We start from the raw sequence: 23925 nt of genomic DNA, 5'->3' as shown, positions 1-23925 counted from the left end.
AGCCACAGGAAAAGACAAATTAGACCTCTTCCCACGAGGACAAATGTGGTCATCTCACAAACATGTCAGTTCCATATGGGGTTAAAGACCATGGAATATTGGCACATAAAAACCTTTGTGAATTAATGTTTGATTATTTTAAAAGGGAAAAGCAGAAAAAAAGAAGAATTCTTCCTCAATCATTGTTTTGAGTAAACGAAGCTGCACCGGGGGAAGGTGCAACAAATTAAACAGGCTTTATATATATATATATATGGAATGAAATAGGTTAATTTGTCTTTTGCAGTGTTTGCATGGAGACGGAAATCCTAGAAAATACTAAAAAAAAATGGATTATATATAACTAGAAACTACCCATCTCCACTCGGGTCGTTTTTCATGTGTTTGTATAAAGTCAATACATGAGATGAGACTTCAATTAACTAAGTGTTGTGTTGAAGTAAAGAGTAATTTCATTTATCTTACTAGAGATATAGTTCCCGGCTTCTTACGTTATCAGACTATAAATTAAGACTGAAACTTAGGCCAAAACTCTTCCGTGAATATATATGAAGTGTTAATTTCCAAATTAAAAAGTTCAATTCCTGAAAAGATTGGCATAATTTGCACATTTATTTGATATCAACATCTCAAAGACTGGAAACAGCCAAAGAAATTCAGTAATTATATACCAATAATTATGATATATATATACAGTATGTATTATTGGCTCTGACCTTTATATTATTGCATTTCGAGGAAAATCAAAAGGCTGTAAGAAAAGTACAAAAAGAGAAAAAGTAGTTATTTCAATTCTGATTTGAAGCATCATATATACGATTCATGAATGTCAGAAACATATACATATTTTTCTCCGGAATAATTTGTTACTGAAAAGTTGTAGCTTTTGCTTTGTTTGCCTAGCCTGCTGCACATAAGAGACATGTCACTCTCACTTTACTTAGACGATCCGAAAAAATATCTTGTGATTTAGATTTTGCATTCACAAGGGAAAAGGAAATTGTCTTCTGTGTAATGTACGGTGCTCAAGCCATGTCGTCTCTCAATGAATACATCCCTGCACAATCTAGTTATTATTCATGCAACCGAGATTCTGTGTTTGAATCTCCTCTTTCTTAATATTGCTTACGTAAAAGATAATTATGCTTTTTAGTTTAAACTAAGTGGGTGTTAGCTGAATTTGTGGATAATCTCTAGCTGGGGAGCTTCATTATTATCTTGATCTCATGGAGGTTAATTATATTTCTTCTCCAATCCCATCCAAACATAAGAGAGCCATGAAGAAAACAAGACCGAGAACTCTCGAACTCTATTTTGTTTCTAGTGGAGCAATTGAAGGTGATGGAAATGTATGTGTGCCCTGAAAGACAATTCAGTAGGGTAAGACAGCATTTTATGCCACGTCAAAACAACAACTAGGAAAATTTGGTCGCTTGATTTGAAATAAAAAATGATCTATAAGCATTGTAGATTTCACCCAACCTTTAGTCCTGACATCAATCAATCAAATTTTTTAAAAATGTTTGCCTGATACCAACAAACTTCAAAAGCCACAGAGTTATGATTTGATATGTTATCGACTTAGTTTATTGGTTAATGCACGTGAGGTGATCAAAGCTTGAGAAATGTCACTGCTTAATATAGTATTAATAAAGTAACACCATGTGACGACTTGACGGACGATCACACCGAACACGAGCATGCATGTTAGTGCTAAGCGATCGATCTCCTATTGAAGCTCCAGCCCATGCAGCCAGCACCATTGTAGGATGAGCCCATTGGGGCAAACCCTATTCTGGGTTGTGTTTGTTTTTGAAAAGCCCAAGTTCTTTTATATACATTTTTCCCCTAAGATAAGATAGGGATTACATAACAAGGTAAGATAAGATGGAATTGGGGCCGCCATGGCCTTTTCGTTTTCATTTTCATTGGGGGTTTGATTGTGGTTTGGAAGAAGATCTTTGATTGATGTGATGATCAGTAAAAACTATAAATTTCCCTGTAAGTGTAACATTTTGTGGTGGAGAAGTGTCGGTATTTCCCTAGTGCGGCCTCTTTTAAATTGTTTTTATTTTCTTTTTATATTTTCTTTTTATGGTGGGATTTATAATCTAGATTCTTCTTCTTCTTCTTCCACCTCTATGTTCGGCCTTAAATTGTGCCAGTACATATGAAGACCCAGGCCAGCTACTCAGTGGACCAACAAGACTTCAATTTGCATATTGGGGCCTAACAACAATTTAATATTTTGTGATTTGAGTTAGGTGGTCGCAAGAACTTTGATTCTTTTGGGAGTTCACTAGATTAGGAAAATATCATTATAAAATTAAGTATTTTGGTTCTCAGATTAGTGGTGTTTGAGTCATTTTATTCTAATAATATTGTAAGTAGTTCAAATCTCAAAGATGAGGAAGAATCTAGGGAAAAAGAAAAAAGGACCATTCATGTCATGTAGGCATGGGAAAAAAAAGGTGAGACTAGAGATTCATGAATGTGTATTAAATCGCAAGGGGTTTGTAGTTATCTGCATTCGAAGTCTCTCATATCGCTTGTATAAAAAGAAAATGAACGTATATTTAATCAAATATAGAAAAAGAGAACAAATAAAAACAATAAATCTTGTGAACATAATATCTAACTTTACTTTGCGGGATATTATTTGGCTAAGATCCGATAATATTTGGATAATGGATTAGGTTACGATAACCTGCCAAATTATGGACCCATAGGAAACTAAACAAAACTACCATTTTAATTACTAAACGTTACTTAGGATTAATTAGATTACAGATTAACATTAATAAGGGATTTAGAAAAGAAGACACTCCACGTCAGCGTCATAAATCCTAATTCATCCCTATAAATAGATGCCTAACCTAAAAGTTAAAACCAACCAAAAGCAACAAACCTTCGTTCTCACGTTAATTCTACTTACGCCAAACCAAACCATGAGCTATAGGCTATAGCTAGCACATAGTTTTTTTGTGTGGAGAAGATATACATACCAGACCAAACCAAAGCAGCAGATCAACCATGAAGTTCCTGTTGGAGTTGGGGTCGTGTTACCGTTCGTCGTCGTCGTCGAAGCAAACTCAAGATCATGAGATGATCAGAAGCCGTGTGAGAAGATCGAAGTCTGCAGAGTCTGCTCAACAATGGAGGCCAGCTCTTGTTGCAATCTCAGAGGATGGGGTTGCTTCTGGTCACGAGGTTAAGGCTCAGTCTGAGAAGATATCATCCAAGAAAGGACGTAAGGCCAAGGCTCGAAGCCTCAGTTCCATTAGTCACGACGAGCTCTCCGGGTAATTATTATAATTTATTTATTGTAATTAATTGGTTTTCAGTTTAATTTCTGGTTGGTTTTTTTATTTATAATATTTTTGTGTGTGGAAATTTTGTGTAATTTCAGGGGAAACAATGTGTCTGTGTTCGTACCTGCAGCGTTTGCAGCAACCCCCTTCATGTTCTGATGAGTTTGCGGCAACCCCCTTCATGAACATATACAGAGTCTGGATCAGTTTTACTTTTACTGTTTTCTTTTGTTGTAATTATTATGTAAGTTAAGAGGATGGTATTTTATTTGGAATTTTCATGTACTGTGCAGAATTTGAGAACTAGCTTATACAGACTGAGATTAACTCCTCTCCCCTTATATTTTTCTCTTTTTCTCTTTTTTCTTTTGGTGTTGGGAATTCTTATATTGAATTATTAAGACTTTACTATGGTGGTGGTGAGGAAGAGAAGGGTCTAAAAGGATCCGAGTCTCTCTGCATTTAACATCAACGCATTTACACGTATTTAAAATAAAAAAAATTAACCATTGGAGATTGGATTAATCTAATGGGTTTTGTTAAGTTCACGTCATTATAATTGTATTAGACTGAAACGTACTCGGGATCCAGATCTGGGTTATGCTTACTGGAATGCAGTTTTTCTAAGTTGCTGTGCATTTGTGGTTTGGGCGCTGTCTGTTTGTTTCTTTGTGTTATGTTGGAATTGCTTTTTGTTTCCATTAGGAATTGTTTTGTGGAGTCTCTACTTATTTATAAATAAGCAATATATTGTAAAGTGAAGCACTCAATTTGTACTGGCCTCTTTAACCAAATGTGTCTTTGAAAATGGTTGGTGCCTTGGTGTGTCTTTACTTTCCTCTGAGAACACCACCTAATCCTTCCGGCAAAATCATGCTCTGATCAGTTTTTTACTATGTTCAGCGAATGAATCGATCCGAATTGTAGGTGTGCATTAGTTCTTGCTTGGGTACAAATTTTACCACAACCATTAGGCATAGAAAGTAGTTAACTTTTAAAAAACAGAAACAGCTTTGAACCCAGTTGAGACGAGGAACGAACGAGCATGGACTTGTTTCGGAGTCTGAAGGTCGCGGCGGCATGAATGCAGCACCAAACTTGAATAAGAAGAAAATGTAAAAAGGGTGAGATGTTGTGATAGTGGGGTTTCGGGTGATGAGTGTGAAGTAGAAACACAATAAGGACTTGTTGATAAAACTATGTGTAATGCCTTTGATTTGAGGGTTCACTACAAAGATTTGTGAAAGCAATGAAAACGAAACGTACTGATGCTACGAAATCAACGGCAGGCATTTGTATGCCACGGAAATCAACACAAAAATAAGACAAAGTCTCAGTGTTGAGAGTCCCACATCGAGAATATAGAGAATACTGTACAAGTTTATATAGCTCAGCATGTGAAGAAAGGGCACGACCTTACTTGGACAGGATCTGTTCTATAGGATCGTACCTCTGTATCCTTGATTTCTAAGGAGACAGGAATCCCAACCTGGTGGATGAATCAAGACCGTACGATCAGAGCGTGATTAACAGCTTCTGGTTCCTTGGAACCAAATAGCCGTAGAGGATCGTTCTCAGCTGGGTAACTGGCTGGGGTGGTCGTATCGGTTGTCTGACAGGCTCTCCCCCCACTCTCTCTTTTTAATGTCTCTTTTTTTTATTGTGTTTTGGGTGGTTCATTCATATGGGCAATCCGTACGTTTTTGTCAAAGGAAATTGGCAGGTAGTTTATTTAAAAGGCTAAAACTTGAAAGTTCCCTAATTATGAAATTGAAGACCATGGTCTCCACTGATGTCCATTGTCAGCATCCATCCAAACTAAAAGGCTTTCAATCAGCTTGATTTGATGTGGTGTGGTACTATAAGCTTTCTGTCTGTGTTTTCCTTCTGGACTTAGACTGGATTGTTGGAGAGACTTTGGGCTTGGGCAAGAATTCAAACTTCATTCTTGATACAGAATATTGTTGGAGATAATTTAGACAATATCGACTTTGGAGCATCTTCAATGTTTAGGTGTAAAGTATGGAATGTAAAGTCACTTTTACATATCCTCAATTGCATTTTCAATGGATATATATATTTTTTATTTATACAAACTACATTCAATATTAATCTAATATAAATTACGGAAGAGGAGGATTCGAACTCAGGTATAAAATGGAGACCCGACTTGGCTAAGCCCTTGTCTGCCATTTCCAATGAATATAAACACATTTTTAGGGCAATTGAAAGATGTACATTGAACCACAAGGTGTGGTGCGGTTGGAAAACTGCTACTTCCAGTTGGCGGACTGACTGGTGCTTAACTGGCAGTGATTTGAAATCAATTGAAAGCACTTTGTGGTTAGGGGTAAGTCAAATCCCGAGCTGGGATTAGTCTCACCCTCCAGATGTGGGGACATCTCGTGGTATTTACCCAAAAAGAAAGATGTACATTTGGTTTTTGATGTGGAAAATATTAATTTAATCTCAACCATTCAATTAAAATAATAATTTGAAATCTTCACAATTACGGCTGTTGATTTGCTCGAATGAATGATCTCCAAGTGTACTATATAGCTAGAAATCATTGAGAGAGACAGAGCGAGTGAGAGAGACAGAGAGAACAATCTCCTCCACGTGTAGTACATAATCATTGCAGAAGTAAAAAATTGTAAGTATGAGATCATTTTCTTCTCTCCTCTTTGTTCTAGAGCTATAATATAATGATTTCTTTTTATCCTATTATAACCAAAGCCTTTGTAACTGTAAAAACAGTGCATCTTGTTTTTAATCCTCTTCACTTGTCATTATTTTACCATCATCCCCAATAGAGAAGCCGTAAAGACGGGTTAGAATAAGAGAGTCCTTAATACCGATCCGATCAACGAGTTCAGACGACTAGATTGAAATCCTCAACACACCCCTCAACATCTCCATCCCCATCTCCAAAGCCCATGCCAGTTGACCCAAATTAAAAATAAAAATAAAATTTTGGGGAGCTAGTTAAATTTGTTGGGCTTCAATTGAGTCCAAATCCAAACTTGGAACACTTTGACCAATTCCAGGAATTTTGGACACACGACCATTTTAATATAAAGTCGTAGGTGGATTTGATTTGAGTATCTCAAAGCCTCAAAACCGCGATGACTTTGGGAGTCCCTCCGCCTGCATATTTTGCATCTGCAAAGCAAAACCCTTCTCTCCCTCCCCTCCTAAATTATTTCGCTCAAGTTGAGTTGAGCGCCAAAACCATGTTTACCAAAATAACCCTCGCTTATTTTCTATAATTTCTATCATCACAAGGACCCCATCATCAACTTAAAATGACAATTACACCCTTCACATGTACTACTATACAAAATACCTTATACAAGGTGGGGCCCAGCACTAATTTAATGTAGTAATCAGCACAAATCAATACAACGATTTTAAAGTAATTTTGCAATATATATGTGAAGGTGATTCTCTTCTCATAAGTTCTTTAACATATTTGAATAAAGTACTAACAAGTTTATTTGTATTCTTTTTATTTATGAATATTGATTTTTTTTCTTCTACTTTAAAAATAAGTCTCAAATCCAAATCCTCTTTTTCTTATTAGTAAATTAAAAAAACTAAGTCAATGTATAGAAAATTAACCACATCTCAAAATTGTGAATGCTAGTTAGTCCATATATTTGATTTGTCTTGGTTGGGGCGGATTTTTATGATTGTGATGCACAAAAGATTTTTGTTTCGAACACGCTATGCATTGTTAGTAATTTTAATGTGTTTGGTTTGAAGAACCATTTAATTTTTAATTAGAATATATTGCTTAAGAAGAATTGTAATTTCAATTAAGTTTCTTTCAATAAAGTTGCCGTATTTTTTTTTATTATAAAAAAAGTCCACTTCTCATTATCTATGTATTTTGAGTCAGTGTGCAAATGACATGTATGAAATTTATTTAACAATGTTTTATATTGTATGAACCTTTATTTATTATTATTATTATTATTATTATTATATTTTTAGTACAAGCGATAGTTTAAGATGTCATGGGATTGAAACCTGAGACCTCAAATCTGCAAGTCAAAATACTTTTCTACTTGATTAGACCCCTTTCGTATTTAGTATTTATTTTTAAATAGGTGGAGTGGAGCCATAATTTTCACCATTGTAATTTGTAAATTGTAAGTCATAATGCAAGTCTCTTCTGCTAGTGAAACTATTGGAGGCGGTTAAATTTTTTATTTTAAATTTATTTTATGAAACTGGAGTCGGTTAAACTGATGGCCGGTCTCTTAAGTTATAGTAACTTGTTAACGAATCGGTTTTTACGTAGACTAAGACCCCAAGGATATTCTGGTAATTTGCTCAACGTACCCCACGACTCACACAATCGTAACACAAGCCCAAGGGGCAAAGATCGGAAATAAAGAAAAAAAAAAGAAAAAGAAAAAAAATATAACAACACGGAGGTTTCGTCTTTCAGACCAACAAGAACAGCAACAACAAGAGAGGAACGAACAGAGAGACACACACAAACTCTGAGAGAGAGAGAGAGAGAGAGAGAGATTTTCTCACAGAGAGATTCATCTTGGAGCTTTCAATTCTCGCTGTTTATCGATCTGTCTTCGTCAAGTCTCTCTTTTTCACACGTTGTTTCGCTTCGCCAGCTAGATTTTTCGCGCCGATCTATTCACTCAGCTCGTCAAAATTTTCTGGGTAACTCGTAATTTTCCTCCTTACGATTTCAATTATCTTTTTTAACTTCATGGGTTAGGGTTTTGATTTTCGAAGCTTATTGAATTCAAGGTTTTTATGCTTCATTTTTCAGGATTTATGCATGCGTGTATTTGACATTGAAACCCTACATTGGGTTTGTATTGATTTGTTTGTTGAATTTGTGGAAATAGGGTTTTCAATTGGAGCGAGGATTCGACAGAGGAAGACAGTTGAAGCGAATTGCAGTATGAGCATCGAGAGCCCCGGAGAAGGGGACAATTAGGGTTTTGGGATTCGGAGAAGAGGGTTGGGATTTCCATGGGCGATGGAGGCGTCGCATGCATGCCTTTGCAGCATAATATCATGGACAGGTTTCCAATTCAGGACAAGACTACGATTTGCGGAGGCAAGACTGCTAACAATGGCTTCAATTCCAAGCCGGTTAAGAAGAAGAAGATAGTGAAGGTAATGAAGCCCAAGAAGAAAGTCGTCAAGAAGCCCGGGTTTTCAAAGAACGTAGAATCTGAAGGAAGCGAATTGGGATTGGATAAAGGTGGTAACAGTGTTTCAAAAGAAGCTGAGAATGGTGAAAATGCTGAGGATAAGAAGGAGGAAGTGGAAGAGGGTGAATTGGGGACTTTGAAGTGGCCCAAAGTGGAAGTGGAGAATGGTGAATTCGTGCCAGAGAAATCGAGAAGAATTGAGATTGAGAAGGGAGAGATTGTCGGTGAGAAATGGAGGAGAAGTGAGGTGGAGAAAGGAGATTCCTTTTCTGGGAAATGGCGAAGAGGGGACATAGAGAAAGGAGAGATAGTTCCAGAGAGGACCAGAAAAGGGGAAACTGAATTCGGGTCGTGGAGACCACCCAAGGATGAAATTGAGAAAGGTGAGTTCATTCCAGATAGATGGCAGAAAGGGGAAGTGGCCAGAGATGACTACGGTCACAGTAAAATGCGTAGGTATGATATGGGTAAGGATAAAGGCTGGAAATTTGAGCGTGAGAGGACGCCACCTTCTGGGAAGTATTCAAACGATGATGCTTTTAGAAGGAAAGAATTTAATAGAAGTGGAAGTCAGCAGAGCAAGAGTACTGCCAGGTGGGAGACTGGTTCAGAGAGGAATATAAGGATCAGTTCAAAAATTGTTGACGAGGACGGGGTGTACAAAAATGAGTACAGCAATGGTAAGTACTACCCAAGGGAGTACCCTCCTGTTAATCGGTTAAAAAGGTATGGTACCGATTCAAGTATCAGTGAGCGCAAGCACTATGGAGACTATGGGGATTATCCAGGTGCAAAAAGTCGCAGGCTTTCTGATGACACCAATCGCTCCGCCCACCCTGAGCATTATTCACGCCGTTCTGTGGAGAGGTCTTATCGGAATCCTTCTTCGTCAAGAGTTGCAGCAGACAAATACCCCTCCAGGCATTATGAATCTACTTTGTCTTCCAGAGTGGTTTATGACAGGCATGGGAGAAGTCCAGGTCATTCTGAGCGGTCCCCACGTGACCGGGTCCGGTATTATGATCACCGGGATAGGAGTCCAATGCGCCGGGAAAGATCTCCATATGTCCATGAGAGGTCCCCATATGGTCGTGAGAAATCACCATATGGTCGTGAGAGATCACCATATGGACGTGAGAGATCACCATATGGTCGTGAGAGATCTCCACTTGGTCAGGAAAGATCTCCATATGATAGGAGTCGTCAGTATGATCATAGAAACCGCAGTCTGTCTCCACAAGATCGACCTCGATTGCATGACCGCAGGGATCACTCTCCAAACTATTTGGAGCGGTCCCCACATGATCGGAGTAGGCCTAATAATCATCGGGAGACAAGTCGGAAAAGTGGAGCAACTGAAAGGCGGAGCTCCCATTATGGTAAGAGAGGGCAAGAAGATAAGCTGGTGCAGAAGGATCCCAGTGGAAAAGACTCATATTCGTCCACTAAAGAATCTCAAGATAGAAGCACTGTGCCTGACATTAATGGATCTGTGGAGACAAATGCGAACTGTGAATCTCACAAAGAAGAGCCGTCTCAAATTCCAAGTGTAAATTGCAAAGAAACTTCTCAAATCAGTGTAGCCCCTCCTGAAGAGCTGCCTTCTATGGAAGAAGATATGGATATATGTGACACGCCACCACATGTCCCAGTGGTTACTGATTCATCCACAGGGAAATGGTTTTACCTCGATTATTATGGTGTGGAACGTGGGCCTTCAAAGTTATGTGAACTTAAAACACTTGTTGAAGAAGGAGCTCTGATGTCTGATCACATGGTCAAGCACTCGGATAGTGATAGGTGGGTAACTGTTGAAAATGCAGTTTCACCACTGGTAACTGTAAATTTCCCATCCATTGTATCAGACTCTATAACTCGACTAGTAAGCCCTCCAGAAGCTTCTGGTAATCTATTGGCGGATACTGGAGATACTGGGCAATATGATACTCAGAGTGGAAAGGAGGCAGCAATCACTTTGCTGCCGCCAGGATTCTGTGCAGATGTTGGTATAACTGCTTCTGAGCCTTTAAAAGATCTCCACATTGAAGAAAGGGTTGGAGCTCTGATGGAGGGTTTAACAGTTATTCCTGGCAGGGAGCTTGAAGCTGTTGGAGGTATGTTTCATCTAATTATTATTGTTATTATTATTTTTAAAACCTTTAATTAATATTTTCTTTTCCGGTTACACCTTTAATTGATATTTGATAAATTGTGTTTTGTTGTCACATGTTATACTCTTTATGTCATTTATATTTTTGTGTGGAGATTTCTTCGTTTTTGTCATGTTTTTAAGTTTTTGTCGTTTTGCAGAGGTTTTGCAAATGTCATTTGAACATGCACAACGAGAGGGATGGGGAAACACAGAAGGTACTTATTGGTTCCTCAAGTGTTTTTTTTCCGAATAATTGTTTGCTTGCTTGTTTATCCTCTTCTTTTTGTTGATTTTTGAATCAGCTCTGACACTCCTTAGAATGTGAGAGTTAAATAGAACATCAAGTTGATGTTCTGACGAAGTAGAATGTGAAATCTAAATAGGACGTGAAACTGATGTAATTGTATTTGGAACATAATATTTACAGCCTTAGAGTTGAAAAGATTATGAGAAATACAAGTGTTAACTTATGCAACTCTTGGAATTTACAGGCTTCACTCAAGGTCATGATGGTGAACAGTATGATCAGAAAACGGAGGAACCAGGATATTCTGACATTAAAATAAAAGAAGCTGCAGAAATCAGGTTGACTGCACCCTCTGACAAGGACACTGGTTTTTCTTGTGGTGATTCTGGTGACTGGTTCTCTGGTCGATGGTCATGCAAGGGTGGTGATTGGAAGAGGAATGATGAAGCTTCACAAGAGAGGTCTTCTAGGAAGAAACTTGTTGTCAATGATGGTTTCCCATTATGCCAGATGCCAAAGTCTGGGTATGAAGATCCTCGATGGCATCGAAAAGATGAATTGTATTATCCTTCACAGAGCAGAAGGCTTGATCTACCTAGTTGGGCTTTTTCATGTCCAGATGAGATGAGTGATTGTAGTGGTGTGGGCAGAACGACTCAAATTAAGACTACTGTCATAAAAGGAGTAAAAGGAACTATGCTTCCAGTAGTCAGGATAAATGCTTGTGTTGTTAAAGACCATGGTTCATTTGTTTCTGAGCCTCGCATGAAAGTTCGGGGAATGGAGAGGTATACGTCAAGGTCTGCTCGGTCATATTCTGCCGGCAGTGATGGGAAGAGATCATCGGGAGAAGGTGATTCTCAGTTGAAACCAGTTAGCGACCGAGGTTCACAAGGCTCTTCGAAATGCATTACCTCCATTAACATCAACAAAGACCGTGTTTGCACAGTTGATGACTTGCAGTTGCATTTGGGTGACTGGTACTACCTTGATGGTGCTGGGCATGAACGAGGACCTTCATCATTTTCTGAGCTACAGGTCTTGGTTGATCAAGGAGTGATCCTAAATCATAGCAGTGTTTTCCGGAAATTTGATAAAGTCTGGGTTCCAGTTAGTTCTGCCGCAGAGACTTCTGAAGCTACTGATATGAATCAGCAGGAGAAGAACATAATATCTAGCGATACTTCAGGGCTAGCTCCTTCACAATCTCAAAGTGCTGTATTTGACGAATTAAACACAAAGTTGAGTTGGTTCCACAACCTGCACCCTCAGTTCATTGGCTATACCTGTGGAAAGCTTCATGAATTGGTGATGAAATCTTACAAAAGCCGGGAGTTCGCTGCCGCCATAAATGATGTTTTAGACCCATGGCTTAATGCAAAGCAGCCCAAAAAAGAGTTGGAGAAGCACATGTATTGGAAAGCAGGTATGATCTGGTCAATTTGAATCTCCATTACCCCTCATTTGTTTTCAGCTCAATTTTGTTTTTTCAGGACATTATGCGATATTTTATTTATTTTACTTTTAAATCATATTTTGGTGCTCTGCTCATCATTTTCCCATGTCATATCTATACATATGATGTGTTTGATTTCCTTTCACCTTGAACTTTGGTGTCCGTCATTAATCTATTTGGGGGTTACTGCAGATGGTGATGCACGTATTGCCAAAAGAGCCAGGTTGCTGGTTGATGAAAGTGAAGAAGAATATGACCTGGGAGAGGACTTGCAAACAGTAGCAAAGGATGAATCTACATTTGAGGATTTATGTGGTGATACTTCTTTCAACAAAGAAGAGAGTGTGAGTTATGGCTCAGAGATGGGAAGCTGGGGTTTATTGGATGGGCAAGTGCTGGCACGAGTCTTCCATTTCTTGAGACTAGACATGAAATCTCTTGCCTTTGCTTCTTTAACCTGTAAGCACTGGAGAGCTGCCATCAGGTTTTACAAGGATATTTCCAGACAGGTTGACATGTCATCCTTGGGCCCTAGCTGCACTGATTCCATGATTGTGAACATTATGGTAGGTTTTACTATTTTTTGGCACCTACAGAAAAGTAGGAAATTTATTTACGTCCTCTTAAGTTTAATCTAATTGTTTGGTTGCAGAGTGGTTATGGAAAAGAAAAGATTAATTCTATGGTTCTAATTGGTTGCACCAACATCACTCCCCACACACTTGAAGAGATTCTTGGTGCACTTCCTTGTTTATCTACCGTAGATATCAGAGGTTGCAACCAGTTTGGTGAGTTGGTTAGTAAATTTCAGAATCTAAACTGGATCAAGACCCGAAGTTCACATGGTACAAAGATATTTGAGGAATCCCATTCGAAACTAAGGAGTCTGAAACACATCACTGAGAAATCTTCATCTGTTTCCAAAAGTAAGGTTCTAGGTAATGATATGGATGATTTTAGTGAACTGAAAGAGTACTTTGATAGTGTGGATAAGAGGGAGACAGCAAATCAATCATTCCGGGGAAGTTTATACAAACGCTCAAAACTGTTTGATGCTAGACGGTCCTCATCCATTCTGTCTAGGGATGCTCGCATGAGGCGATTATCCATTAAGAAATCTGAACATGGTTACAAGAAGATGGAGGAATTTGTTGCTTCAAGTCTGAAGGATATTATGAAAGAGAATACCTTTGATTTTTTTGTCCCCAAGGTACTGGTTGTCATTTGCCTTCTTTATTTTCGTATTTGAGATGCTCTTTTTGGTAGTTTTTTTCTTTCTTTGTTTTCTTTTTCTTTTTGTTTTATTTGTGTTCATCATTTTATTATATATTATAATATAAATGTGTTCTGAAACTTTGTTGTTACTTTTTCTTTACCAGGTTGCAGAAATTCAGGATAGAATGAGAAATGGTCATTACATTCGCCGAGGATTGAGTTCTGTCAAGGAAGATATCAGTCGAATGTGCAGGGATGCAATAAAGTAAGTTCTTTTTCATTTTTGGCTTGTATGGGTAATCCTTGATCATGTATAATAATCAGAACCTTTTTCTAGTACCAATGTGAACCTCTCTCTCTCTCTCTCTCTCTCTTATATTGTTTATTGTGTGCAGAGCAAAGAATCGGGGTGATGCTGGAGACATGAATCACGTTATAACATTATTCATTCAACTTGCCACTCGTTTAGAAGGTGCTTCTAAATCTTCTCATGAAAGAGATGAGTTGATCAAGTCATGGGAAGATGATAGGTTTTCAGGGTTCTCTTCTGCCTCCAAGTATAAAAAGAAGATGAATAAAGTAGCAACTGAAAAGAAGTATTCGAATAGGAGTAATGGTACTTCCTTTTTGAATGGTGGTCTGGATTATGGAGAATATGCATCTGATCGAGAAATCAGAAGGCGTTTATCCAGATTGAATAAAAAATCTATGGATTCAGAAAGTGAAACCTCTGATGATCTTGACAGCTCTTCTGGAGGTAGCAAGAGCAATAGTGAGAGTACTGCCTCAGATACAGAAAGTGACTTGGAATTGAGGTCACAAAGTCAAACTGGGCAGTCAAGAGCAGATGGAAGCTTTACATCTGATGAGGGTTTCGATTCTATGACTGATGATCGTGAGTGGGGTGCTCGCATGACAAAATCAAGCTTGGTTCCTCCTGTTACGAGGAAATATGAAGTCATTGAGGAATATGTTATTGTATCCAATGAGGAGGATGTGAGGCGGAAAATGCAGGTTTCTTTACCAGATGACTATGTTGAGAAGTTTGATTCTCAGAAGAATGGAATTGAGGAGGCTGATATGGAGCTCCCTGAAGTAAAGGATTACAAGCCAAGGAAAATGCTTGGAGATGAAGTTATAGAGCAAGAAGTTTACGGAATTGATCCCTATAGTCACAACCTTTTACTGGATTCCATGCCAGAGGAGTTGGATTGGCCTCTTTCGGAGAAGCATTTGTTTATTGAAGATGTGCTCCTCTGCACATTGAATAAGCAAGTTAGGCAGTACACTGGGAGTGGAAATACGCCTATGATATATCCTCTGCGCCCTGTTGTTGAAGAAATCCTTAATGCTGCTGAGGAGAATGGTGATGCGCGAACTATGAAAATGTGTCAAGGTATATTGAAAGCCATAGACAGTCGACGTGATGACAAATATGTTGCTTATAGAAAGGTAAATCCATATCGTCAATTTATTGTAGTAAGTTAACCTTTTGCTATTTTCCCCTTTCCCCCTTTCTTTTTTCATGTGTTAGTTGCTGCATTTCACCCAAGACATTAGTATGTTGACTATTTGATGTTCTTTAATTGTTGTCAGGGGCTTGGTGTCGTTTGTAACAAAGAAGGTGGTTTTGGAGAAGAAGATTTTGTTGTGGAATTTTTGGGGGAGGTATGGTTGCATATTTGTTTATGGAGTTGTTTTCTCAGTTGTTTAATCATTTTGTGGGGAGGCTTGTCGACAATCACATGTTTATTATCATGCTGCCTTATTTCATACCCTCCTTACTGCAATTTTTTCTTTTAAAGGCGATAACATGGATATACAGATTATAATCCCTCATGAAAAGTAGTGTATATATATGTGTGTATATATATATTGTTACTGCAATTTCGGTAATGAGATTCCTAATTACTACACTTCAGGTTTATCCTGTTTGGAAGTGGTTCGAGAAGCAAGACGGGATTCGATCTTTGCAGAAAAATAATAAAGATCCAGCTCCTGAATTTTACAACATTTATCTTGAGAGGCCCAAGGTGCTGTTCACTTGCACAATTTCATATGTAGTTTTATTTCCTCTGTGGACATCTGATCATTCATAATTATTTTGCAGGGTGACGCCGATGGGTATGATTTAGTTGTTGTGGATGCTATGCATAAAGCAAACTACGCAAGTAGAATTTGTCACTCATGCCGACCTAATTGTGAAGCAAAGTAAGTTATGTTGTTCTCTTGCCAGGTTGAAATTCACCTTGCATATTTTGACATATAAATTATCACATCCCTGTGAACCATTGTGCTTCTTGTAGTTGACATTTTTTTGTTGTAGTTTGCACTTAAGATGTGAAGAGCACTTCATGTTTTTGTGTAAGAACATGGCTTTTTCTGAAAATTTATTTCCTGAGTATTCAATTCTGGATAACACAGGCTTAAATGAATCTGTTAGATCTTTATTGCTGGAATTTGAATGATTGTATCAACACTTAATAAAGAACAGGTTCCTTTTATTTATTTATTGTTTCCGCTTAGCACTGCCGTAAGAAGTGCGAGAGTTAAATATGGCTTGATTCTGTGTTATGAAGGCTTCCTTTTGCTGATAACAAAAAGGCCTCTTTTGGTCTTATATTGGACAGAAGTACTTGTACAAATTAATTTCTTGCTTTAGAATTGCAAGATTTTATTTTAGTTTTAACTTTTCCTTCTAGTTCTATAAACATCTAGTGTTTGTTGAATACAGAGTTACTGCTGTAGATGGTCGTTACCAGATTGGAATCTACACTGTACGAGGAATTCAATATGGGGAGGAGATCACATTCGACTACAATTCTGTTACAGAGGTATGCCTCTTTTGCCTATGGGTCTCATTTACACTAGATTGCAATCTACATGACTACGTGTGTAACAATTGGTGCCAATCTATATTTTGACAGAGTAAGGAAGAATACGAAGCATCAGTTTGTTTGTGTGGCAGCCAAGTTTGCCGGGGAAGCTACTTGAATTTGACAGGCGAAGGAGCTTTTCAAAAGGTAGTAGAAAATAATTGCTGTACTCAAGTCTTAGAGGCTCAGGTTCCTCTTGAGGGGAGCCATTGAAGTGTTGTTGGTATTCTTCTCTTTTATCTTTTAAAGTCATTTTATTTTCTATTAACTGGAGTGTTGTGCATTCACCAGGTGCTGAAGGACTGGCATGGAATTCTTGATCGTCATCAGTTAATGTTGGAAGCTTGCGAGTCCAATTCAGTATCTGAGGAGGATTATCTTGACTTGGGAAGGGCTGGTTTAGGCAGTTGTTTGCTGGGTGGGTTGCCAGATTGGGTGATTGCATATTCGGCTCGCTTGGTATTTGACCTTCCTGCTTCCTCAATTTTTTGTTTTTGGTAATTTTTGAAATCAACTGTCATTTACTCTCCTGTCACTTTCATTTTGGTTGAAGGTGAGGTTTATAAATTTTGAAAGAACAAAGCTTCCTGAGGAGATTTTAAAGCATAATTTGGAAGAAAAAAGGAAGTATTTTTCAGATATTTGTCTTGAGGTTGAGAAGAGTGATGCTGAGGTTCAGGTGAGTGTTGTTGACTAATATCTGTTTCTCTGTGTGTGTGTGTGTGTGTGTGTGTGTGTGTGTGTAGGTGTTATCATGCCTTCCTGGGTATTCCCTTGCTTATTATTTCTTTTTGCGTGACAGGCTGAGGGTGTGTACAACCAAAGGCTTCAGAATTTGGCTGTTACTCTTGATAAGGTGATTGCCTTTTTCCAATTCATAAAGGAGCTTGTCATCCTTTTGTTTCTATATCACTTTGTTAAATACTTGTTAAAGTAATTTAGTGGATACCTTTTGTACTGAGAGTTGTGCTCAAGCACATTGTCATGATATAATGACACACTGGTATAGGCTGTTATGGGTGGGCTTCACTATACTGCTTCCTTGTAGGAAAGTTGCATGATATGAAGATTTTGAACTTGGCCGTTTTGCTCCGCTTGCAATTCCTATCACTAAAAATCACATCTCATGTTTTGAACCCAAACTGATACACACATTTGATTATTATCAATTAAATTCTTTGTTAGGATTTCTTTTTGTTAATTCTTAAATTTCACCTATAATGTTGTGTTGGGAAACTAATTACCTTATGAGGCTTAGTGGGTAGGTCCGTATTCTCTGTCATAACTAAAAGGTCAAAATTCTTAATTCTATTGCATTAAGAAGATCTGTTATGATATCTACAGGTGAGATATGTTATGCGATGCGTTTTTGGCAACCCAAAGAATGCTCCACCTCCACTGGAGAGGTTGAGTCCTGAAGCAGCTGTTTCCTTTCTATGGAAGGGAGAAGGATCACTTGTTCAAGAGCTTCTTCAGAGCATGGCTCCTCATGTGGAGGAGCACTTGCTTAATGATCTCAAAACCAAAATGCTTGCTCATGATCCATTAAGTTCAGATGACATATGGAATGAACTTAAAAAATCTTTACTTTGGTGAGTGGCACATACTTGTGTTATTTTTCTCATGCTTTCTTTTGACTCTGTAAACGATGCCAACTTTATGGAGTTCATTGTTTATTTGGAAGGTTGAGAGATGAGGTGCGGAATCTTCCCTGTACATACAAGTCTCGGCACGATGCTGCTGCTGACTTGATCCATATTTATGCTTACACACGGTGCTTCATTAGAATACGGGTATGTCTTCTTAATGAGATCCTCTAGAAAATTTTTCTAATTGATTTATGATTCTGCTAATTTGAATCTGAAGCGTACTTCATTTTACTTACAGGAATACAAAACAGTAACTTCGCCACCAGTATACATTAGTCCACTTGACCTAGGCCCCAAGTACACTGATAAACTGGGATCGAGTTTTCAAGAGTATTGCAAGACGTATGGGGAGAATTATTGTTTAGGGCAGCTGATTTTTTGGTATAACCAGACAAGTGCAGAGCCAGATTGTAGCCTGGCTAGAGCAAGTAGGGGCTGCTTGTCATTACCTGACTTCGGGTCCTTTTATGCCAAGGTTCAGAAACCTTCACGGCAGCGTGTTTATGGCCCAAGGACTGTGAAATTTATGCTTACGAGTATGGTGAGTTACAGTTTTTCGTTTTTCTTTTTGGTGCCTTGAGGTTCTTTACAGTATCATGCATTGCACTCTTAACATTGTTTGTGAGTCCTTTGTGTCCAGCTTTTTACATGCCATTGTCTCTCAAAATGAATACCATATTTCTAGCCAAATCCTCTTGTCAGAAGAAATGATTCAGATGAATTTGTTTGTATAAATGTTTTCTAGAGGTTGGTTTACATCAGAAATCCAAATTCTAGAGAGAAAAAGAGAGCTCGGCATGATCTTTTGTAGATTTGGAGAAAGCTATGATAATATGGTGAGCCTTTGGAAAGATGAGAGCAACAAATAGAGATAAATTAAGCTGATAAAGGGTACGTGTGATGCAGATGTGATGAACTGTACGAGAGACTTGTGGTTTTCCAGTTAGTAAAGGCTTACATTAGGGATCAAGACCTAGTTCTTTATCTTTTTGCGTGGATAATAGATGAACTGGAAAGACGGATTCAGTTCAAGGTTTCATGGTTTATGTTATTTACAGAAGATATTGCTTCGATTGATAAGGTTTTAAGCCACAAATTGATCAGTTGACTTAATTGTATACCAGATGCCTCAATAAAAATTTGGACATAAAATAAACACATTGTTTGGTGTTGACGTAGTTGCTGCATTGTACAATTCTTTTATTTTGAAATGGAAACTTCCCAGAGACGTTGGATTTGAAGGAGTCAGTTGACTATTGTGATGTTTGAGACAAACACTCTCTTTGCTTGTCGGTTGAGCTTCTTATTTTATTATTTTTGGAGCTCATATAACTCATATATTTCAATGTTTCCTTCTCCAGGAGAAGCAGCCCCAGAAATCTTGGCCCAAGGATCGAATATGGTGTTTCAATAGTTCTCCGAAAGTTTTTGGCAGTCCGATGCTAGATGCCGTTGTGAATAATTCTCAGTTGGACAGGGAAATGGTGCACTGGTTAAAGCACAGACCTGCGATATATCAGGCTATGTGGGATCGGTGAAGCAAGCTTTGGCAAGCGTCAGGAACCAGCAGTGGGATTAGTGGCTAACTCTTGTTAATTGTTTCGGAATGATTTTTCGATTTTATTTTTACAGCTGCCCCTTTTAATGTGGGGGAGTTGGGTAATCATTCCAAAACATGATTCCTTCCGCTGCTTTCTCATTCTTGTGTACAGTTCTTCATCTTTGTAATTTGTAATTCATTATGTAGCCAGTAGAACATTTGTTTTTTTTTTCTCCCTCTTCTAATTTTAGAAAGAAATGAAAGGAAAAAAGAGAGTAGTCCATGGCATCAGCTTGTCTTTAATTTCAGTTCAGCCCAATTTGGACTTTCAGGAATTCTATCCTCTAATATGAGAGGCCTGTAATTATCAACCACATTTTTTATAATGTTGGGGCCTATGCATATAATCCAATGGTTGTGCGGTTTGTGAAGCAAACTTTGCATCTCCATTTCTGATATCAACATAGAAATTCACAAGAAAGCATTCTCATGCTGGCTTTGATTTATTTATAAATAAATATTAAATTCTCAAGGTTTTAACATGAACTGGGGAAAAAAGGCAGTGGGAAAACTAACGTGTGAGCGTTTACACAGTCTGAGCAATGTTTATGTATGCAGAAAAAGGGGATAGTGACAAGTTGAATAATAATGGAGTTCGGATTTTTGTTATTGATAACTTAAGGTCTGAGGTGTGCAAAGCAAATACTTAAAAAGAAACTCTTGCTCTTCACGTCAAAGTTGTTTTATCTTATATCTAATCAGAGTTAAATAAAGCATGGTGAATGAATCACGAGTAATTAAGTTGTTATGCATTTGTTAATTAGCCAAATTAGGATGCAATGCAATTATGCAAAGGGCAGAGGGATCAAAGTGTGAGGTGTTGTGGAATAATATGTGCGATGTGGAAAATGACATATTTTGGAAATTAGAAGGGCATTATGACTATTAGGGGAGAGGGGAATCGAGCATAAGATCTCGGGTGTAGGGGGATAAACACTCTTAACCAATATAGATGATGAAATTATATGGTTTGCTTTGCTTGAGTAATTGAGAGGAGGCAATTTTGTAAATTCGGGGGGGGGGGGGGGTGTCTAATGGAACAGTACAAGCTTATAGGTAGGTAGGCCTGTTGCAAGTGTGAGAAAAGACACGCCTATCATCATCGTCCTTCCTTCTCCCCCGCACTGCAGTCATCAGAAAAATGTCTGGGGAGTCTGAAACTCCCAAATTACCCCTTTCTTTTTGCCTCCAAAAGCAACAAACAATTGCCCTTTTGGGGGCTGGCTCTCTCCCTTCCGTCGCAAGAAATGTGATCCCATGTTGCCCAAAAAAGACAAAAAAAAAAAAAACCGACAAAGAATGCGGAGAGGCAGCGACACCTGTACCCCCGTGCTGCGCCTGTGCTGTGTACGGACACTGACATCACAGCCGCCTTAATGCTACGATCGCCAATCCTCGAGCCCCACGTGTCCCTCCCCTAACGTCCCTGACACTATTTACCTACTCATATACTATGATATATATCCGCATATCCATATCATGTAATTCATATTGTTGCTCTGCTCGCAGATTCATTTTTACACGGAGAGAGAGAGAGAGAGAGAGAGAGAGAAAGAGAGAGAGGAGAAATATGGAAGATAGCGAGTTGGTGATGCTGATGAGGTCATTGTTGGCCAAAGCACAAGAAGAAATCAACACAACCAACACTTGGGAGGCGGAGGCAGAGGAGGAGGAGGAGGAGGAGGAGGTTCCCACCTTCACCGCCATGTTGTCCTCCGCCGGTGTCAGCCTCCACTCCTTCCTATCCACCACCGCCGCTCACGACGACCCTCTCGACCCAAACGCAATGTCGTCCTCCTCCTCCCTAATGCCTCTTCCCTTCTCTGAATTCGCTCAAGACACCCTCATAACTACTACTCCCATCCACTCCCCCACCACCACCTTCAACTTCAGAACCGCCGCAGAAGTTGACTACATCCAGACCCAGATGCAGAGCCCCATCCTGAGGCTGCCCAAGCACGAACCCATTTCCAATTACGAAGACTACTTCCCAATCCCAAGCCCAAGCAACACCAACGTTTCCACTTCTCCTCCATTTCATCATCTCCATCAACAACAATACCAGTTTTATAACCACCCACCTGATCTCAACTTGGAGTTCACCATGCACAGTGCTTCCAGTGCTACCAGCTCCCCCATCCACCACCCTTCTCCCTATGACTCCATGAATGACTGCTCTTCCATCTTCCATCACTTACCGGATCTCCTCCCTCTCGACCCATTTAATTCCCCTTACTCTTCTTCATCTTCTTCCTCATCTTACAAACGCCCTCGCCTCTTGGACCCTCCTCACTTCCAAAATCTCCATCTCTCTACCCCCCTCCCGCTATTTCCACCTAACAACAATACCCACAACGCCCTCTTGCCCACTTCGTCTTCTTCACCATACAAATTTCCTGCTAAGCCTAGAACTAGGAAAAGGGGAACCCCATCTCCATCTCCATCTCCATCTCCATTTCCATCTCCATCTCCCCACACTAACTCTCTGGCTCGCGGCCGGCGCCAGAAGCTCAGCGACAAGACTCGGTGCCTTGAGAAACTGCTTCCTTTAGACAGAAAAATGGACACCGCCACCGTCTTCCAAGAGGCCTACAAGTACGTCAAGTTCCTCCAGGCTCAGGTCACCGCCCTCCAAGCCATGCCCGTCGTCACCCCCAACACCTCTGCTGCTGCAAGCGCTACTGGTTTTGATGATGATCATCTTTCACCGATGAGTAGCCGTACCACTGGTGGGCTCGAGAGGCTGAGCCGCAACCAGCTTCTGCAGGTGTTGCTCAACTCTCCTGTGGCTCAGACCGTCATGTACTCTCAAGGCTGCTGTGTCTTTTCGGTCGAGCAGTTGGCTAAGCTCAACCGCAGCAGGTCCTCCAGAGCCCTCAATCTTCTCCGCCATTACTATCCCCATCTCTTCTTCGATTCTCACTCTCCCACAAACTAATTCATTGATATTACCTCCATCTTCACTACTGCTAGTTACTGCTTAGTTGGGTGATCTGCTCTCCTTAATTTCTGAGTTGTTAATTAGTTTGTCTGATTTGTCTCCTTCTTTTTTGATCAAGTAGTCAGTGTGGTCAGTGGGATCTTTTTGGGACGGAGTGTGGGTTGGAAATATGTCATTACAATATTGTAACCAGAGTTGCAAGCAACTATAGCTAGAAACAGAGAAAAACAGAGAGAAACAGAGAGAAACAGAGAGAAATAGAGAAAAACAGAGAGAAACAGAGAAAAAAAAGAGAGTTTGATTTTGAGTATTAATTAGCTACTGTTTTGTTTACAGTTGTAATTGAAATGAAATGACATTCTGGGAAATTCCAGTTTGAAAGGCCGATACTTTTAATTTCTTGCTTGCTGAGCAATCATCAGTCGTTGTTATATGTTTTATTATGGTTTGGAAGGGTGATCAATTATATATTTGCAGTCTGACATTGTTCATGCATGATACTTTGTTTTCTACTTTTTCCCAAAACAACCAAACAATCCTTACTTTCTCTGTTTTCATACTCTCTCACACAAAAACATCAGACTGCTTGTCTGCTAGCTATGCCATTTCATCAGTTTTGCTTTTAGCATTTCTCAATCTGGAAATGCTATAACGAGGGGGTCGTGGAGGAGTTCAATCCCACTATCCAAAAAGAGAGAAAATATTGAACTTAAACTTTTGAATGGTCGGATGGTTGGATTGAACCCCGCAATCACATGAATTGTAATATGAACTCGCAGGTTTTTTATCTCAGCTCACCATATTACATTGCTGTAGAGAAACCCAAGTATAAAGAGGTCCAATACATCTGGGTCCGACGAATATGAAAGTAGGCCAAGACTCAAGAATGTTCTGCTCATGAGTTTGCATATTCTCATGTCACAAGCCAATACATGAAAAGGCCCACATTAAAGCGTTGCTCTATTCACACACCCGAAAAGCCCAATTACTCTTCTGATTCGAATTCTGTTAAATACCTTCAATTATCTCCATCACGATTCATTATTCCAGATATATGCCGTACTAGAATCTAATCACCAACTCAGAGAATTTATAACTCACTTCACTGTGGAGGATATGGATGTCCGAAAATTAAGGATGTGTGAAAACGTTACCAAAATTTCTAAAGCTTGCGGAAAGAAAATCATTGAGCAGGATACATTAATAATTGGTGCACAATCAAATCAATGGTTTCAAAAATATCTTCGACATGAAAAGTCAAAAAGGTTCTGAACATCAGAGAATTA

The 23925-nt window shown here is 39.0% G+C and overlaps 3 protein-coding genes and 1 non-coding gene across 5 annotated transcripts; all 4 read left to right on the top strand.

Annotated features, from left to right (window-relative positions):
- Positions 1-2877: 2877 nt before the first annotated feature.
- Positions 2878-3652, top strand: LOC110754465 (uncharacterized). The gene is made up of 2 exons (XM_021955532.2): positions 2878-3302; positions 3410-3652. The coding sequence occupies exons 1-2, from the start codon at positions 3034-3036 to the stop codon at positions 3468-3470; spliced, it is 330 nt and encodes a 109-aa protein (XP_021811224.1). The 5' UTR covers positions 2878-3033; the 3' UTR covers positions 3471-3652.
- Positions 3653-4721: 1069 nt separating this feature from the next.
- Positions 4722-4933, top strand: LOC148296009 (small nucleolar RNA U3). Its single transcript, XR_015834951.1, has one exon. It is a non-coding gene; the product is annotated as a small nucleolar RNA U3 (small nucleolar RNA).
- Positions 4934-7734: 2801 nt separating this feature from the next.
- SDG2 (SET domain protein 2) lies at positions 7735-19926 on the top strand. Of its 2 annotated transcripts, none has more exons than XM_021955514.2 (20): positions 7735-8000; positions 8192-10617; positions 10814-10870; positions 11147-12328; positions 12551-12924; positions 13011-13568; positions 13738-13838; positions 13969-15025; positions 15170-15241; positions 15496-15606; positions 15684-15784; positions 16308-16407; positions 16501-16596; positions 16741-16908; positions 17003-17128; positions 17252-17305; positions 17794-18041; positions 18134-18242; positions 18337-18639; positions 19460-19926. In XM_021955514.2, exons 2-20 carry the CDS (start codon positions 8319-8321, stop codon positions 19634-19636), a joined length of 7293 nt encoding a protein of 2430 aa, XP_021811206.1. In that variant the 5' UTR covers positions 7735-8000; positions 8192-8318; the 3' UTR covers positions 19637-19926. The 2 variants fall into 2 exon arrangements, with proteins under 2 accessions (XP_021811206.1, XP_088105895.1); XM_088249769.1 differs by having other exon boundaries at positions 7735-8007.
- A 1291-nt stretch (positions 19927-21217) lies between these two features.
- LOC110754449 (basic helix-loop-helix (bHLH) DNA-binding superfamily protein) lies at positions 21218-23041 on the top strand. The gene has a single exon (XM_021955515.2). It carries the CDS (start codon positions 21269-21271, stop codon positions 22634-22636), a length of 1368 nt encoding a protein of 455 aa, XP_021811207.1. The 5' UTR covers positions 21218-21268; the 3' UTR covers positions 22637-23041.
- The last annotated feature ends 884 nt before the right edge of the window (positions 23042-23925 follow it).

The sequence above is a fragment of the Prunus avium genome, chromosome 3 (assembly GCF_965620075.1).
Source record: "Prunus avium chromosome 3, drPruAviu1.hap1.1, whole genome shotgun sequence".
Classification (NCBI taxonomy): Eukaryota; Viridiplantae; Streptophyta; class Magnoliopsida; order Rosales; family Rosaceae; genus Prunus; species Prunus avium.
This window is presented reverse-complemented; position numbering and strand designations above follow the sequence as displayed.

What these genes read in the sequence shown, in the direction of transcription:
- LOC110754449 (XM_021955515.2), top strand. Translation starts at nt 21,269, where the DNA reads ATGGAAGATAGCGAGTTGGTGATGCTGATGAGGTCATTGTTGGCCAAA.
- LOC110754465 (XM_021955532.2), top strand. Translation starts at nt 3,034, where the DNA reads ATGAAGTTCCTGTTGGAGTTGGGGTCGTGTTACCGTTCGTCGTCGTCG. An exon ending in AGTCACGACGAGCTCTCCGG is followed by an intron (nt 3,303 to 3,409) that starts GTAATTATTATA and finishes GTGTAATTTCAG; the next exon opens with GGGAAACAATGTGTCTGTGT.
- SDG2 (XM_021955514.2), top strand. Translation starts at nt 8,319, where the DNA reads ATGGGCGATGGAGGCGTCGCATGCATGCCTTTGCAGCATAATATCATG. An exon ending in ATGTGCAGGGATGCAATAAA is followed by an intron (nt 13,839 to 13,968) that starts GTAAGTTCTTTT and finishes TATTGTGTGCAG; the next exon opens with AGCAAAGAATCGGGGTGATG. An exon ending in CGACCTAATTGTGAAGCAAA is followed by an intron (nt 15,785 to 16,307) that starts GTAAGTTATGTT and finishes TGTTGAATACAG; the next exon opens with AGTTACTGCTGTAGATGGTC.